The sequence below is a fragment of the Diorhabda carinulata genome, chromosome 1, assembly GCF_026250575.1.
Source record: "Diorhabda carinulata isolate Delta chromosome 1, icDioCari1.1, whole genome shotgun sequence".
Taxonomy (NCBI): Eukaryota; Metazoa; Arthropoda; class Insecta; order Coleoptera; family Chrysomelidae; genus Diorhabda; species Diorhabda carinulata.
The window spans coordinates 8,244,633-8,259,890 of record NC_079460.1 but is presented as its reverse complement, the minus strand read 5'-3'; the positions used below and the strand labels follow the sequence as shown (position 1 = coordinate 8,259,890).

Sequence of the window (15,258 nt, the reverse complement as noted above, 5' to 3'; positions counted from 1 at the left end):
AATTGTCGGAAAATTTCTAATAATGAAGTTTCTTAGAATGTAATTGAAAATAGTTATTTGGATTTGGAAATATCCGAGCTAACTCAGGTAAAATACTATTTCCCAATAAATCTAAATACACCGAACCATTTAAGTTACCCTCAATGAACAGGGAACAATGATTATTTCAGCCCATACATTCAGTTTTTTGGTTATATATTGAGTGTGGGATTCGCGCATCCAACGAGGATTGTTATGCGACCAGTATATTTTGATTTAATTTTTCCATCATTAGGTCTGCAAACTCAGGGTAATCCATTTGAAATAACAAAGTTCCTTATTTTTCCGGAAAATAGAAAAATCTGACAACAATGCAAATACCACCATAACACCGGCCGTATCACAAAAATTTCTAAAAATCGTACAAGCCATTTCCAAGATAACTGAGGCGTTCCATACATAAAACTCACTCTGTAGAAGTCTGCAGGTGAAAATGAATTTTCCGATTTTTAGAAATAGCATAATTCTGAACTCGAAGTCCTCATCAATTGTCTTCGGTAGTTTTCGCTTATATTATATTATAATGAATACTTGTTCTAATTTTGGTCACGAATATTTAAAAAGCGTGTTTGATAACGTTCACAAATATTCTTTATTTTTTATAATACTGTAATAATAATAATTCGTAAGTTATTAATGTTTTCACTGCCAATAATCTGTGATATTCTGAGATGTCAAAACACTGGGCTGAAAAATTATAGGGATGCAACTGCTATTTCAATTTCTGGCGTAAAATAAAGGGATACTGAATAAGCAACTTTTGATCAAATTAGACATTGAACAATCCGTCATTGAATAATACCATAACCGACTTTACAATACGGAATACTAAAACAAATTAGATAACCTCTTGGTATAGTCATAAACATATTGGTGTGGGGAAGATGAACTTTATTCATAACATCTCATAATAATAAGTGTGAACAACATTAATAAAATTCTTTCTCAAAGTGACAAATAAGTGTATATTTCTGATAAATTAAATTAAATAGTATTTAAACATTTTAAATATTATCAATTCATTAAAAATATACTACAACTTTTGATATTCTGTTGAATATCAAAGTATCAGAAATATTTAAGTGTTGAATGTTTGCGCCGATAATTATCAAAATAATTGACTTTACCAATAACTTGAAAGAACTTTCCTCTGAACGAACGACAGTTTATAGACATTTAAAAATAATTTAAAGAACAATTGTTTAAGATAGAAGGTATAAAGTTTAAATTAACGAACTTTTTGTCTATCAACATATGGGAACAGAAGTTTACAAGTAAATAAATGCAAAACAGTTGCAGCATTCGCAGAATACATATACGAGATGGTGATTAGATTTTAATCCAAGAAAAATTACAGAAAAAGTACAACACCATTTCACCTACTCAATTCTGGTCTGCTCATGTAATATTTACAAAAAAAAAAATAATGTACGAGGATGGTCACAGGAGTACCTATTCCAACAAAGAAAATCAAAAATTTCAGGAAAAAATGTATTTATTTCTCGACGTAATCTCCGTTTAGGTCCCCACAATTTTCCCAGCAATGTTCAAAAGTTCGATACCCTTTTTATAATAAGAATCGTCAAGCTCCTCAAAATAGCCATTAACTACCGACATCACTTCTTCGTTGTTGGAAAATCTTTGACCGCCGAGCCGTTTTCCAAATCTGGGAGCAGAAAATAATCCGAGAGGACTAAATCTGGCTAGGGTGCATGAGTTAGCGATTCAAGCTTCTATTCATTAATTTTGGCCATTCCAATAACGAATGTGTGAGCTGGTGCATGGTCTTGATGGAATAACACTTTCTTCTTAGTCAAATGCGGTCGTTTTTGCTTGATTTCTTTGCTCAAACGTTGCAAAAAGTTCGTATAATACTCACCTTTTTTCCTTTTTTAAGATAGTTAATTAAAATTATCCCAAGCGCATCCCAAAAAACTGAAGCCATTAGTGTGCCTGCTGATGAAAAGGTTTTTGCCTCTTTTGGAGCCGGTTCTCCCCTTTCAGTCCATTGTTTTGATTGTTCTATTGTTTCGGGTGTGAAGTGATAGACTCACGTTCCATCCATGGGTATGGAACGACGCAAAAATGCGACTTTATTTCTGTGAACATTGCCAAACACGCTGTTTTTGTTCCATTGTGAGAAAAAGGGGTACCCATTTTGCGCATAGCATTTCAGTTAATATGGAATGTACCTCACTTTTTGATATGCCTACTATGGTTGGTATCTCACGTTGGTATCTATTGTATTCAACATTTCTGAAGTCGTCCCCGCATTTGGTCGACCACTGCGATGCTGGTTTTCGCAAGTCGTTTACAACTTTTTCCACGTTTACAAATTCACTGAAAATGTTCACTCTTCATAGCTACCAAAAAAATTCTAAACAACGTGGCGTCTTCAAACTTGAAACATATGCTGTATAGATGGTGTACTTTTTCAAGCAAATATCGCCATCTCTAGGTCAGGCCAGGTATTACTGAGACCATCCTCGTAGATCTCGATATTCATATCATAGAAAAATAATCAGAATTTAATAAATTATTTGCAGAAGGTATGAGTCCATTTTTATTGGTATTTGAAATAGACGAAACCATAAAAATCGGTCAAGAACGGATGAATAAGTATATTGTCAAGATCACAAATGATGATGTTAGTTACTCAATTGAAATATATTAAAGTCTGAAACGCTATACTGGACGAACTTGAAATTGGTCAACATAGGAAAAGACTTGGAAAAATTAGAGAAACATTGGAAAAAGATGAAGGTAAAATTGGACAAAATGATGGAGATATCAAGAATTGGAAAAAGTTAGTAATCTCATCATCCTTTTCTAAATAGAATATATATACATAAGTAGGTTTGTTTCAAAATATCCTACGTTTCAAAAACCATTGAATATTTTTTCACTGCTCCAGTAGCCCACGGAAACTGAAGTCGAGTATTTAATGCAAAATGTATCACACCCAAAGACAGAATAATTTACATGTACGTTTATACATTATTCTTTTAAATTGTTTGCTTTCAATTCTCTTTTTTTATTCAACTAATTCATTTTAAACTTTGTTTATTAATACTTGACATATCAGTGAAGGTTAAATGAAAGCATAGATATGCTATAAATAATTAAACCTTACAACTGTTGGAATGAACTCTTATAGATGTGCATAAATCGTTTACATATTTTGGAAATATATCGCTAATCCAATTACTACAGTAACAATCGGAGACAATATTTCATTGCACTGAGCACTTTAGAGTACTTTATAATTCTTAAATCTGTGGTCTATATTAGTAGATCAAATAAGTCAGTATGTAGGATACACTTGATACTTTTTTGAAAACTGAAGTATTCTATGGTTTTGTTTATTGCCCAATTCATATTTATTTGGTTTTGCATGTTATCCAAAGGATAGGAGTGAACGTCTTGTAATATCTATTTTGTATAGAACTCAGTTCTCCCAATAATGTTTGATATAAGTCTGTGTAGCTCAGCTGATATTGGCTGCTTGAGTTACTTTCTTGCGCTTTGGTTTTCTACCAATCAAAAAATATCCAAATATAGTGCTTCTATCTTTTCAACTGATTCAATAAAAATCACTAAAAAAGCTTCCAAAAGTAGAAAATTAATTTGTTTTGTAATATGAAATAAGTATACAGTTTTTATATGTATGCCTTTCACTCACTCACATTCATAAGAGAGCATATAGTTTTTATTTATTTATGGACAACAATATTCATAAAATAATCGGGAATGAATACATGTAGTAGAAAAATATGATACATAAGAACAGCAAAAAATAATGAAGAAACAAAGTTCGTATCATATATTATACAGATAGAGATTTTGATTACCAACAACATTATATGTTATAACGTGCATTTATGTGCAGTAATAAATATAAAACAATATATTGAGTAAGCATTTCACAAAGTGGCCCATGATTACCGATTACATTGTATCACATTGTCCGTTTAGAATTGTAGTAAACTCTTGATGCACTCTATAGACGGTTTGGTAAAAAAATATAGCAGGGTTTAACTAATAACGGTAAACGATCTGGAGATCTTGATTACCACCCATTGAATCAATGAATTATATCCTAGTACATATTTTTACAGAAATATTAGAGTAATCTGTGGTACCAAAAAGACCTCGACAGACAAGCGACTATAGTGTCACAATCATGGTTATCGGACATCACTCAATTATACTTCTTTGTGGTTCACCTCACGAAATTATGAAATAATAAATACAGCAATGTACTCTGACGAAAAATTATAATAAAATAATAAATATATAAAATTTCACAATAACAGACTCAGACTCGATATTTCTACTTGTTAATCTTAATAATTCAATTTATTTTACAAAATTATAGCTACAAAATCATTAACAGTTTTTTTGTAATTGAAAATAATTCGCAAATAATTTTTATTCTTATATAAAGAAAAAGACGAAAACCATAAAATTGGAACTGGAAACCTTTATTTCAATCTTTTGACCGCTTTCGATCTATTGGGTTCTATTCAGGACGAAGTTTGCAATTACAATTGCGAGCCATAAATAAAGAGGTTAATCGGCGTTACGTTTTTTGGAGGAAGAACGTTCAAGCCTCTATTTAAGAATTGGTAGTGCACATTATTATTAAAAAAATCAGCCATGTTTGAACAGGGAAATATTCATTTGAAAATGATGACAAAACCTTTGGACAACTCAGATATCTAGAAAAATTGTCTTATTAAGAAATAAGAAAGTGAATGACTACAGGGAAATTGGAAAGCAAATAATAATAAGAGGCAACGATGTTGGTTGACGGTTTACATAGAAATTCAATTTTTTTATAATTTATTATTTCCATTTTACTTAATCTAAATTATACTGAACTTTCTTCTGAATCAATAGTCCGTTTACGGTAATTTTGTCCAATACATTTTTTCAATCCAGATTTCCATCCAACTTTTCTTCTTCCTCTAGTTATTTATTCACAACTTATGCCGATTTATCTCTTCTACTTTGAATTTTTTTTCTTTCAAACAATCTATATAATCTTTTCACGTAATTTTACTGATAAATTATCTTGATTTTAGGTCTCTATCTTTCAGATTTTGAAAAAACAAATCCCATAAAGGAATCTATGAAATTTATCTTCACCCTTAACCACCCAATTCATAAAAATTTAATGTCATTCATAATCGAACGAATAAATATTCAACATCATTTATAACGACCTAACCTAATTCAACCTTTAAGAATTGAATGGCATCATCTAACCAATGAAAATTAACAACAATTTCTGTAACAACCAGAATGAATAAGCTTAATATGTCTATCAAGTGTGAATTTGAATATTGATTGGATGAATTTAATGATTTTCAAGAGAAATAACAAAATTTAGACCACCGCAATTCTCAACTAATTAATGTTAGTAATTTTTATTGTTGTTAAACTTTTATAGATATTTTCAAATTGATGAATAAACAGGTATTCGGAAGCTTCGAAATATATTAGAATTAGTACATTTTGGTGTTTTATTTTGCCACAATCCCACTACGATAACTCATAAGCTTGCTGTAAAAGCCTTTATTCTTATCCACATGCAAATATAAGCTACTTCCAAACCATCTCAAGAACTTGTATGTATTTAAAAATTCTCTTTTTCTTGTATTTGTAGTTGTAGTAGAAATGGTTCACATACTACGAACTACGAATAATTTAACTGATGGCCACTACATATTTTTTAAATGTAGCAACTAAGGAAAAATAATTTTTTGTGGTTAAAACAAAATTTTATTTTGATGTTCATATTGTGCGTGATTTATTGATTAATATAATTATGTAGGTAAATTGTCAATGCCAAATCATATTTTGAAAAGACCGAAATAGATCGACCGAAACGTCAATTTTCATCAGTTTTTTGAAACTAATTCCTATCAAAAGAGAACTTAAGCAACACGATTTATGAAGAAAAACATATAAAATGTCTTAGAAATAGAACCCATAGAGTTCTACATAATATAGCAATAATTCTTTTCTTTAATTAATAAACTGAAAACTAGTTTCTGTCGAGTGGAACATAAACAAAATAATAATGACGATTCTATTGACATTTTTGACACTCATAATTTATTGTTTCAATTCAAATATTTTAATGCCGATCATTCGAGAACAATTCATTCAAACATGTTTCCTGTATTCAAAAGAATAGGAGAAAATATATATTCTATTTCTGTAACACTTATATATATTCTTAAAGTTTACAATCAATTACGTATGTTAAACATCTATTAAAGATTTGAGTACTGTGTCATATATATTTTTCTTTCAAATTGGTCCTTAGGTCCACCATCATGCTCGTAGAGATGACATTCTATTAAATAATAGTAATAAGTGCAACAACTGAATATTGAATTGTAACAAAAAGGTAAAAGTTTTTCTATAAACAGATTTCACACGACTAAAAATCAATCTATTTTATGTTTAGATGAAATATAGGTTGCAAATTTGTATGAAATAATAAATTATAGATTTGTGAAGCAGTTTTTCGAAAAATATATACCACACTATTATTTTTATAGATACAGTTGACACAGGGTACTAATTCGTTTCCGACTTTCAATTTCACTTTCTTGTTATTAAGATGGTTTTCAGTTGATGCAGTTTTCCCGCGCCCTGATTTGGATAAATCTTTTACTGAACCAGTTTCGTTAAACTCTTTTATTAATTTACTGACTGTAGATTTTGTTACGGGATTTCTGCTAGGATATAGGTTGTTAAAGATATTACACGTTTCTTGTAAATATATTATTTTAACTACGACGTAGATAACGCAAATGTAGCTATAACTCCGAAATTGTAGCATTTAGGCATAGGGAACATTACATAAAAAATAATAAGTATTTCTCAAGTAACAAAGTTCATTATTTTTTCGAAAAAAAGAAAGATCTGACAACAATGTAGATACCACCATAATACCGGCCGAATAACAAGACAGAGATCATTGAGTCGTTCCACTCTGTATATTTTATCTCATGTCCTAGTAAGCCGCGCCTCTCCCTACAACACTATCAGTTTGGATTAAGGAGTGTAGAGGTATCAAGAAGTGGAAAGATTTTAAAAAGAGTTCCAAAAATTAGGGTAGAATAGGGTAGTAAATTAAAATCTTATTTGAAAGTCACAACTATATTAACAAAACTATTAATATACAAATTCAGTCGAAAATTGTAAGTAAAATATACAATACAGAGGTCGGCATAAGTCAGACAACGATCTCGAAAAATTTGGTGTGTGTGCCTGGGATTTATGGATCCTAACCCAGAACAAGATTTTGATCGTTAGTTATTTTGTGATATTCATTGTAAACCAATATAAATATAAATTTTTAACATTCTTAATGGGAAATCCCATAACTATGGACGATTACGTAGACGCCTCAAACAGCCTCGTTAACCCTCTGGAACGAATTATTCATGGGGAACCACACCGCGATAATCAAAGAAAACGTTAAGCATTACATTGATTTTCAACCGTAATTTTTGGATCTTTGTTCGGTCAAGTAGTCTGGACTTTTATTTAATACAATATTTGTAAATTTTGGACGAGAAATCAGGATTGGTAAGATTTTTATTCATATTACATAATTATATTTAAAAGTTGCTATAATATAATAGTCGGGATTGTGTTAGTTTGAATAATTTGTTTCAAATTTCTATTATTATATTCTGCATGTACGTGTTAAAAGCCACTATACTTAACTAGGTAAAGGTTGATAACTTCTCAACAGGTGCTTACTTTACACTTTTAATAAATACGATAACGATGTCATACGAAAAATTTATCTTATTGACGTTTGAAAATAATAGGCTCTTCTGATACATCTATCCTATGTTTCCCCTTGTCGTTCGAATTGTAACAACTTTTTCATTGATATATTCGCGTTTGTATATAAATAGATATGTTTCCTGGCATCGCACATACTTTGGTCAATTATTGGCTTGTGTAGTGTACTCGTACTTATGCTAACGTAGAAGTAATCATTTACAATACAAATATTTCTGATACTCTAAAACTATTACGTACGATATTTTCTATCATTCATCATTCTACCAAAGATTATTTGTTTGAATTTCAATAATAACCTCAAAACAAGATTTACATTACCCCAGGCTTATATAAACGCACGAAAATGTTAAAAAAACTGACAAGTTCGAGTCGGACTCGCCCATCGAGAGTATGTACAAATTTCATACACTTAGAAAAAAGTAGACATTAATTTTTTTTAATTTTTTTTCCCAAGTATTTCGCATCAACCATGTTGGTTACCTATAGCGATGGATTTGGTATTATAATCACAAAATGTTAATTAAAAACGTATTTAACAGATACTTATAGATATTCACATCTCAATTTTTTCCTAGTAGAATTTTCATGATGTCATTTGAAAAATTACATTTTTGTCTAGTATATAGTATATGTCTCAAAGTATGTTATCGGTTACAATTTGCACCCATAGGTTTGTTACTTCTACATAGTAAATATTCGTGCGTAATTTTAGTGTGACCTATTCTTAGTCTAGTTACTATTACTCGTTTTGGGCGATGACTGCATATTCGCGGCCACTGTTCAACACTTTTCTTTATTTGTTTTATTTTTTGAAATGATCTTTTCTACTCAGATTGCCACTGAAGATTAATTTTCATTTCGATATATGCTTTCACGTCACTATATACCGCACTATTTATTATATGTACATGACTGCAAACCGTAGCGTCTTTTGCGTGTTTGTCAGCATCTTCATTTCCTTGTATTCCTTGAGGGCACCCACAAAAATCTGACATTTAAGTTGTTGTGTACTAAATACAATAGTTTCTTGATTTGTAGTTCAAGAGGAGGGTTGTTGGCATAGATATTTTTTAAGAAGCTCAAGGCATTGAAGGAGTCTGTTATATTCACAGTTTTTTATATTGATTGAATTTCAATCAAAGCTTGTAGGATAGCATATATTTTCAAGGGAGTTTCAAGGGAGGTTTATGAAAGGTGATAATAGCAGCTTCAACTCCATTAGGGGATTTGAATGCATCAGTGTATATTTTATGGAAGTTAGAATACACGGTCAGTTTCGAGTTAAACTTCTGATATATTATGGAGGCTGGCATTTCTGCCTTGTTAAAGATATTCAAACTTCTGTCAATAAAAAAGTAAAAAGTTTGTTTGTCATTCTTGGTCTCATATATCATGAAATTAATGGAAAATTTGTTTAAACCCGTGAAAATTAAGACTTTTCATACGATACACCACATGATATGCTCAATTTGATGTAGAACTTTTGGATTTTTAGATTCTTCTTGAAGTATAATTCGCTATTACTTATCAAATATCGTAGTTCTAGCTCAATGGATTCCGCTGAGAGTGTCTAAATATAAATTATTTGCAGCAGTAATGGACGTATCTTTTTTTACGTTAATTCAGATTTTTCCACATCTCCAATGAACACTTGATTATACATACACATTTCAAGTTGATCTTCCACGCGTTCTCGAGATAAAGGGTTTCGAGGCACTATTGGCAAAAAATGATCCTATCATTGTTTCATTCTATCCTTTCAAGGTATAAAACTCTATGATTAGATTTATTCAAGAGGAATACCGGAAATTAATTTATATTTTGAAAAAACATCAAAATCATTGAAGGTCGAATCAAAGAAATCTCCAATTAGAAATAGAAACAAAATTATTGGAATAAAAGTAGAACAAATCTGTGATTTGAAAACGTATTGAACACAAACTTTTTTCTAGCATTACAAACTAGCCTCAATAAGTGCCCTTAATTATGTAATAAGTTGATTGCAATTGATTATTGACTGTGGTTACCTCATACATTGTATGCAGAAATGAATATCTGCTCAAGGTCTCCAAACTATTTTTTTTTTAATTTTCAGACCATATGAACCTCATATGAACTGTAATATTGAGAATTTTCAAATCAACGAAAAATATTTCATCTCGTTCTAGCTAGTATCCACTTTCCATGGTTGATACAAATAAGGCAATATTAATATGAATCACAGTTCAAATCAAGTGACACTATGCACCTAATAAATACAGCCGGTAGTAATTATGTGTTTAATCAAATTTGCATGAACGCATTCCAATTATTTGTCATAGTAAGCGAATATTAAATTGTATTAATCTAAGAAAATAATAATTAATAGTAGTTTATCAGTATTGCTTGAAGCTATTACTATTTAAAGTAATAAAAGAATGCCCTTTTACTTTTTACTAGACTGAAACCGATTGAGTAAATATTTAATGATTTTATTATATTTAGTTAAAAGTATCTCAGAAAAAACTATTATGTTAAATTATCCGTGATTGCATTAAAATTTATACATTTATACAATACACGCTATAAATTTTATTGTTTAGATTTTTTTATCATTGACTTCTTTCTCGTTCAAATTTATGTGATCTAGAAAATCTCTTTTTCTTGTATTTTATTCCGTTTTTTTATATTTTTGATTGTATGTTTTTTTTGATGTCTCAATCAATAAGCTTTATATTTCTACCAAGCGTCAATTTGAATACTAATTTTTGAATTTGAATAATTTCAAAATTTTTTTAGAAGAAAATTGCAATTATAAACTAATTAATTCACTGATGATGAATACATAAGTATTCGAAATATAGGATATATATTGGAAATTGTACACTTTGGTGTTTAATTTTACTACAATCCTACTACGAAATCGTTCATAAACTAGCTGGCAAAGAATTCGTTTCGATTCATATCCTTTAATTTCTTATTTCTTAGACATTTTGATATGTTCCTAAATCGTCTTGATTTTGGGGATCTTTTATAAAAAAAAACTTAATTCTAAATCAAGACGATTTAGATATATGTGGCAATCGAAGCAAATCATTATTCATAATCTAACCACTAACAATTCACTGTTATTTATAATGACTTAACAGAAGTTATCTTAAAATGTAAGTATTAAAAAGCAATTTAAATATCAACAAGAATCAACAAACCACATATTTTTGTCACGTGTCATTTTGAATATCGATTTCTGAATAGTATGAATTTAATACTTTTCAAAATAAAAAAAATTAAGACACCTCAATTCTTAATTCATTATTTTTAATATTTTTATATATAACAGTTTCACATCGTACATTAACCGATGATGAATAAATAAGTATTCGAAAGCTTGGAATATATATTAAAAATATTACAGAATATAAATTAAAACGAGTACAGGGAACAAAAATTCGTATTCGTAAAATTGTCCAACAGAAAATTAAGTCTTTTAATTAACCATTTAGGGGTGTATGTTTAAAAGAGTTTACATAGAGCAGAATTGTATCAGCTTTAGACAATGATGTATATAGCTCCTAAATACCCTGTATATACATTTTCTTGATAAATGTTCTAGTTTTATACATATTTTAAAAAATCATTTTTTTTTCAAAAATCGTTTTGGGCCAGTTCTTCTATATTTTATTATTATCATTATTTTCTTATTTTCAGTGGTTGATTACGAATGATTTATTAACGTCTTATATGATTTTTCATTTATCGATTATTTCTTCTCGAAAGTAATACTTGTAATTCCTAATTATGAGCATTATTTTTTGGTATCGTTAAGGTAGTTCCACTTATTGGACTGTAAAGTAACTCTAATACGAGTATAAATATGTGAAGAAGAATAGTATTTTGCGAATCCATATTTCGTAGATTCAATGTTATCTGTAGTGTTTTGTCAAACATCTGTTTCAGAGATGAATGCCCATTTTTTCAATGGCAATGTTGATATATGAAATTCTCACTACTGGATATAAACAAAGCTGTATATTTTTCGACTTCGAGGAGATACAAAATTCATGTAAGAAGTTATTGTTTGAGCTTCTATTCTTAGAATTGTCTTCAAAAGTCCTTAATTTTTTTAAGAAAACTTGATTTACAAGTTGTGCCCTAATATTATCCATTTCTCTCATAACTCACGAGCTGTAAACTCAAAATTGTCCAAACCGCTAGCTATTTTTTTTAAAATTGAGTATAAAGACATCGTTAACGCTCCAATGCAAAATTCAAAAAGCTATTTTACCATGAGTATAATTTAAAAAAAATGGTTACTTCTTTGAAGATAATTTAGTTATTTGCATAACTTCCTATTTATCAAATATTGACGATATAAGTTGATGGAACTTAATTCAATTATAAATATTAACATTTACTTTTATTTCTACAATTTTATACTTCACTGCTTCTTGTAGATAAAAATAGGGTTAAAGAAAACCGAAAAATATATATTTAAACATTTAGGCAAATTTCCAAATACTTTTTTAAATATACTTTTTTCCACATTTCAGCAACTGACTAATAAAAAAGTGATCGGATTGAATTATACCTTCTGTTCTAGTTTGAACAATTATCTAGGAAGTAAGATTATTACCGATAGTTCTTGAAATAAATAAATAAATGAAATAAAATAAATTCAATATTCACATTTATCGTCGGTGAGCTGTGATATGATAACTTCTAAATAGAAGTTTATTAATTTAAAAAGCCCATTAATTTAGGATCAGCGGAAGTTTTAAACATTGCTGACACAGTTAATGCTATTTCCCTATAAACACTGAAAGTAAAATGATTCTGAGAACCGGTGTAATTTAACGGTTTAATTTCAAATTCCTTTGGCAATGATAATAATTATAATGAAGACAAACATGACATTATTTATTTCCTACTGCTTTAAACATATTAGCATAATTTATACAGATTCTTTACGAACGAAAAATTTTGTTGATAAAAACGCATACAAATTTCAAGTTTGGGTTAGAATTTTCTCATCTTTCGAATGTGAACAGTTATTTCGTTAGATTTCATACAATATTACTCCAAATCCATAATAAAAAAATTTTCTGGTGAGAGTAATTCTTTCCCATTCACGTTAAAAATTTCGCTTGCACAACGGGGTATACTTTTAAATATAAGATTGACAAATTGCACATCAACTTGCACTTTACACCGAGGCGATATAAAAATGTTGTGAAATGGAGAAACTATGTTTTGTCTGTTGATAAACAGGTGAAAATAATTAAAATAAAAGAAGTATTGGAAGAAAATTCTTTTTTTTTTACTACGAAATAATTTTATATAGATAATTTAAAATCCGATATATTGTTGACACAATATTTTTTTTTGTTTATAAAATTCCATATAAGTATTAACGTTAACAAATATCTATTCTTTTGAAAAAATCTAAAACCGCTATATATGATTTCATATATATTATTTAGAAATTTTTAGTGATATTTTTTTTGTAGAATTTTTATAATTTCAGAAATAGATGAATAGAGTGAAAATTACGAGTTAATTCTGAATTGATAAATTTTTATTCTGCAAATATTCTAGTGAATATTTGATCTGGGAGTTGAAAAATAATTACTATTTCATATGTAATTTGTTGTTAATTGCAGAAAATATCTATTCAATTTTTCGCAAATGTGAATAATTTAAGAATTGAATAAATAAGAGTGGAGTGATTATTTCATATATATTCAACTGGCAAAATAAAAAAAATAATATTAGAAATATTTGGGACTCACAATAAGCACTGGTGTCGTCAGTGGTGCCATTCACAGTTCCGTCAGGTAGGATTTGTAAATGTCTATTCTTAATAAACATTTGTATTTTTCTGGCAGTGCCAGTGACGTGAGAGAGATTGGTGCTCCTTTCGCTGCGGGCCGCCTGATCCTCCAGCGATGAGTCTTCAGATGAAGCTGAAGCTGAATTATCTGGTCGAAAAGGTTTAAAGTTGGTGTTAGGATCAGCAGCTGGAGCGGCGTACATGAAACCACAAATTGAAGCAGCTAGCAGTCCCAGAAGCAGCGTCTTCACCATGACTGGGACATAGTGTCGCACTGTTTGCTCACTGTCACTGCCGGCCCCGGTGCCGACCGTGGATCCTTAGCACCGCCACAACACACGTTGACGTTATCATGATCTCTCTAATACATGCGTGCTACTTGTTCGACGGTCGCGAACACACTACTAAAACTAATACTGAACTGAACCCAACAGACAATGCCGTGTGTATGTGCCGATACGATACTGGCGCGATCTCTCTATACCGATGCCGTCGTAGTCGTATGCCGGCCTATGCCCGATGATGCTTTGGCTTTAGCCGTGCTTCGGATCTGCTTTACTTTCCTGCTGGCAGCCGCCGAGACGCCTTAAGACGTCCCTATTCTTACACCTTAGATGACGACGGCGACAGCTCGCGGTCACCGAATATCTCGTGTACACATTTTCCCCACTTCCATGATGCCAAAACGTCGAACGTGATGATTATGAATTCTTTTCTTATTAAACCGATTAATATTCATCGTAAAAAATTATTTCGCGAGAACTACTGACTAGAAAAGTTTGCGTCAGTTATTCCTATTATATACATAGTATCATTTTCATTTAATCCATTTTATTAATTGAGAGATTGCGATGTGATATAATTCACGTAGACATGCATAAAATACTCCATGCTATATTTAAAGGAGTATTTATTATTCATATTTAATCTTATTTGAATCAATAAAAATGAATTTGATTTTCTTAATTAATTAATGGGAACGCATTATTATAAAAGTCTTCATTTATACAGAGTCTGAAATTTTTAATTTATAAAGATAACTTACTTTTAAATCGTTGGCTCTTCTTCGAACGAAAAACGATAGGTACTAGTGATATTTGTGTTTATATTATAATATGATATACCATTACTTTCGAAATTTTTATGCATAAAAAAATTTAAAAAAACATGTGTACGTAAATTTGCCTAACGTTGTAAAGTGGACAAGAAGAAAATCAAATACAGAAATATGAAATATTTGATATTTTCATTCAAATTAAATAAGATCAGAACAGTATGATAGTAAACACAGAGCGTGAATATTAGAAATATTATTAAGTTATAAATACAGATATGAAAGTTTTTATTATTATTATTATTATGCATCTCTTAGAAGCACTGACTGATTTATTTTTTCAGATTATTCTTTGTTTGTAAGTATGTATTGTTTGCATCTAAGTATGGTATTTCTAATCATTTCTCTACTCGATTTGTTTCCTAGTTTTATTGTGAACCTAGTAGTGTTACAGTTAATTTAGTTATTATTGTTTTTTGTGAACTTTGCCTTCTTCGTTTCACACCGCTCTACACTA

General features: G+C 29.8%; 1 protein-coding gene across 1 annotated transcript in view; it reads right to left on the bottom strand.

The window, feature by feature from the left end:
- LOC130897629 (uncharacterized) overlaps window positions 1-14,237 on the bottom strand; it is a 193,490-nt gene extending 179,253 nt beyond the window's left edge. The window contains exon 1 of the mRNA XM_057806581.1: window positions 13,647-14,237. Coding sequence (XP_057662564.1) covers window positions 13,647-13,941 — 295 coding nt within the window. The 5' untranslated portion in view covers window positions 13,942-14,237. The remainder of the gene's footprint in view (window positions 1-13,646) is intronic.
- Window positions 14,238-15,258: the final 1,021 nt, after the last annotated feature.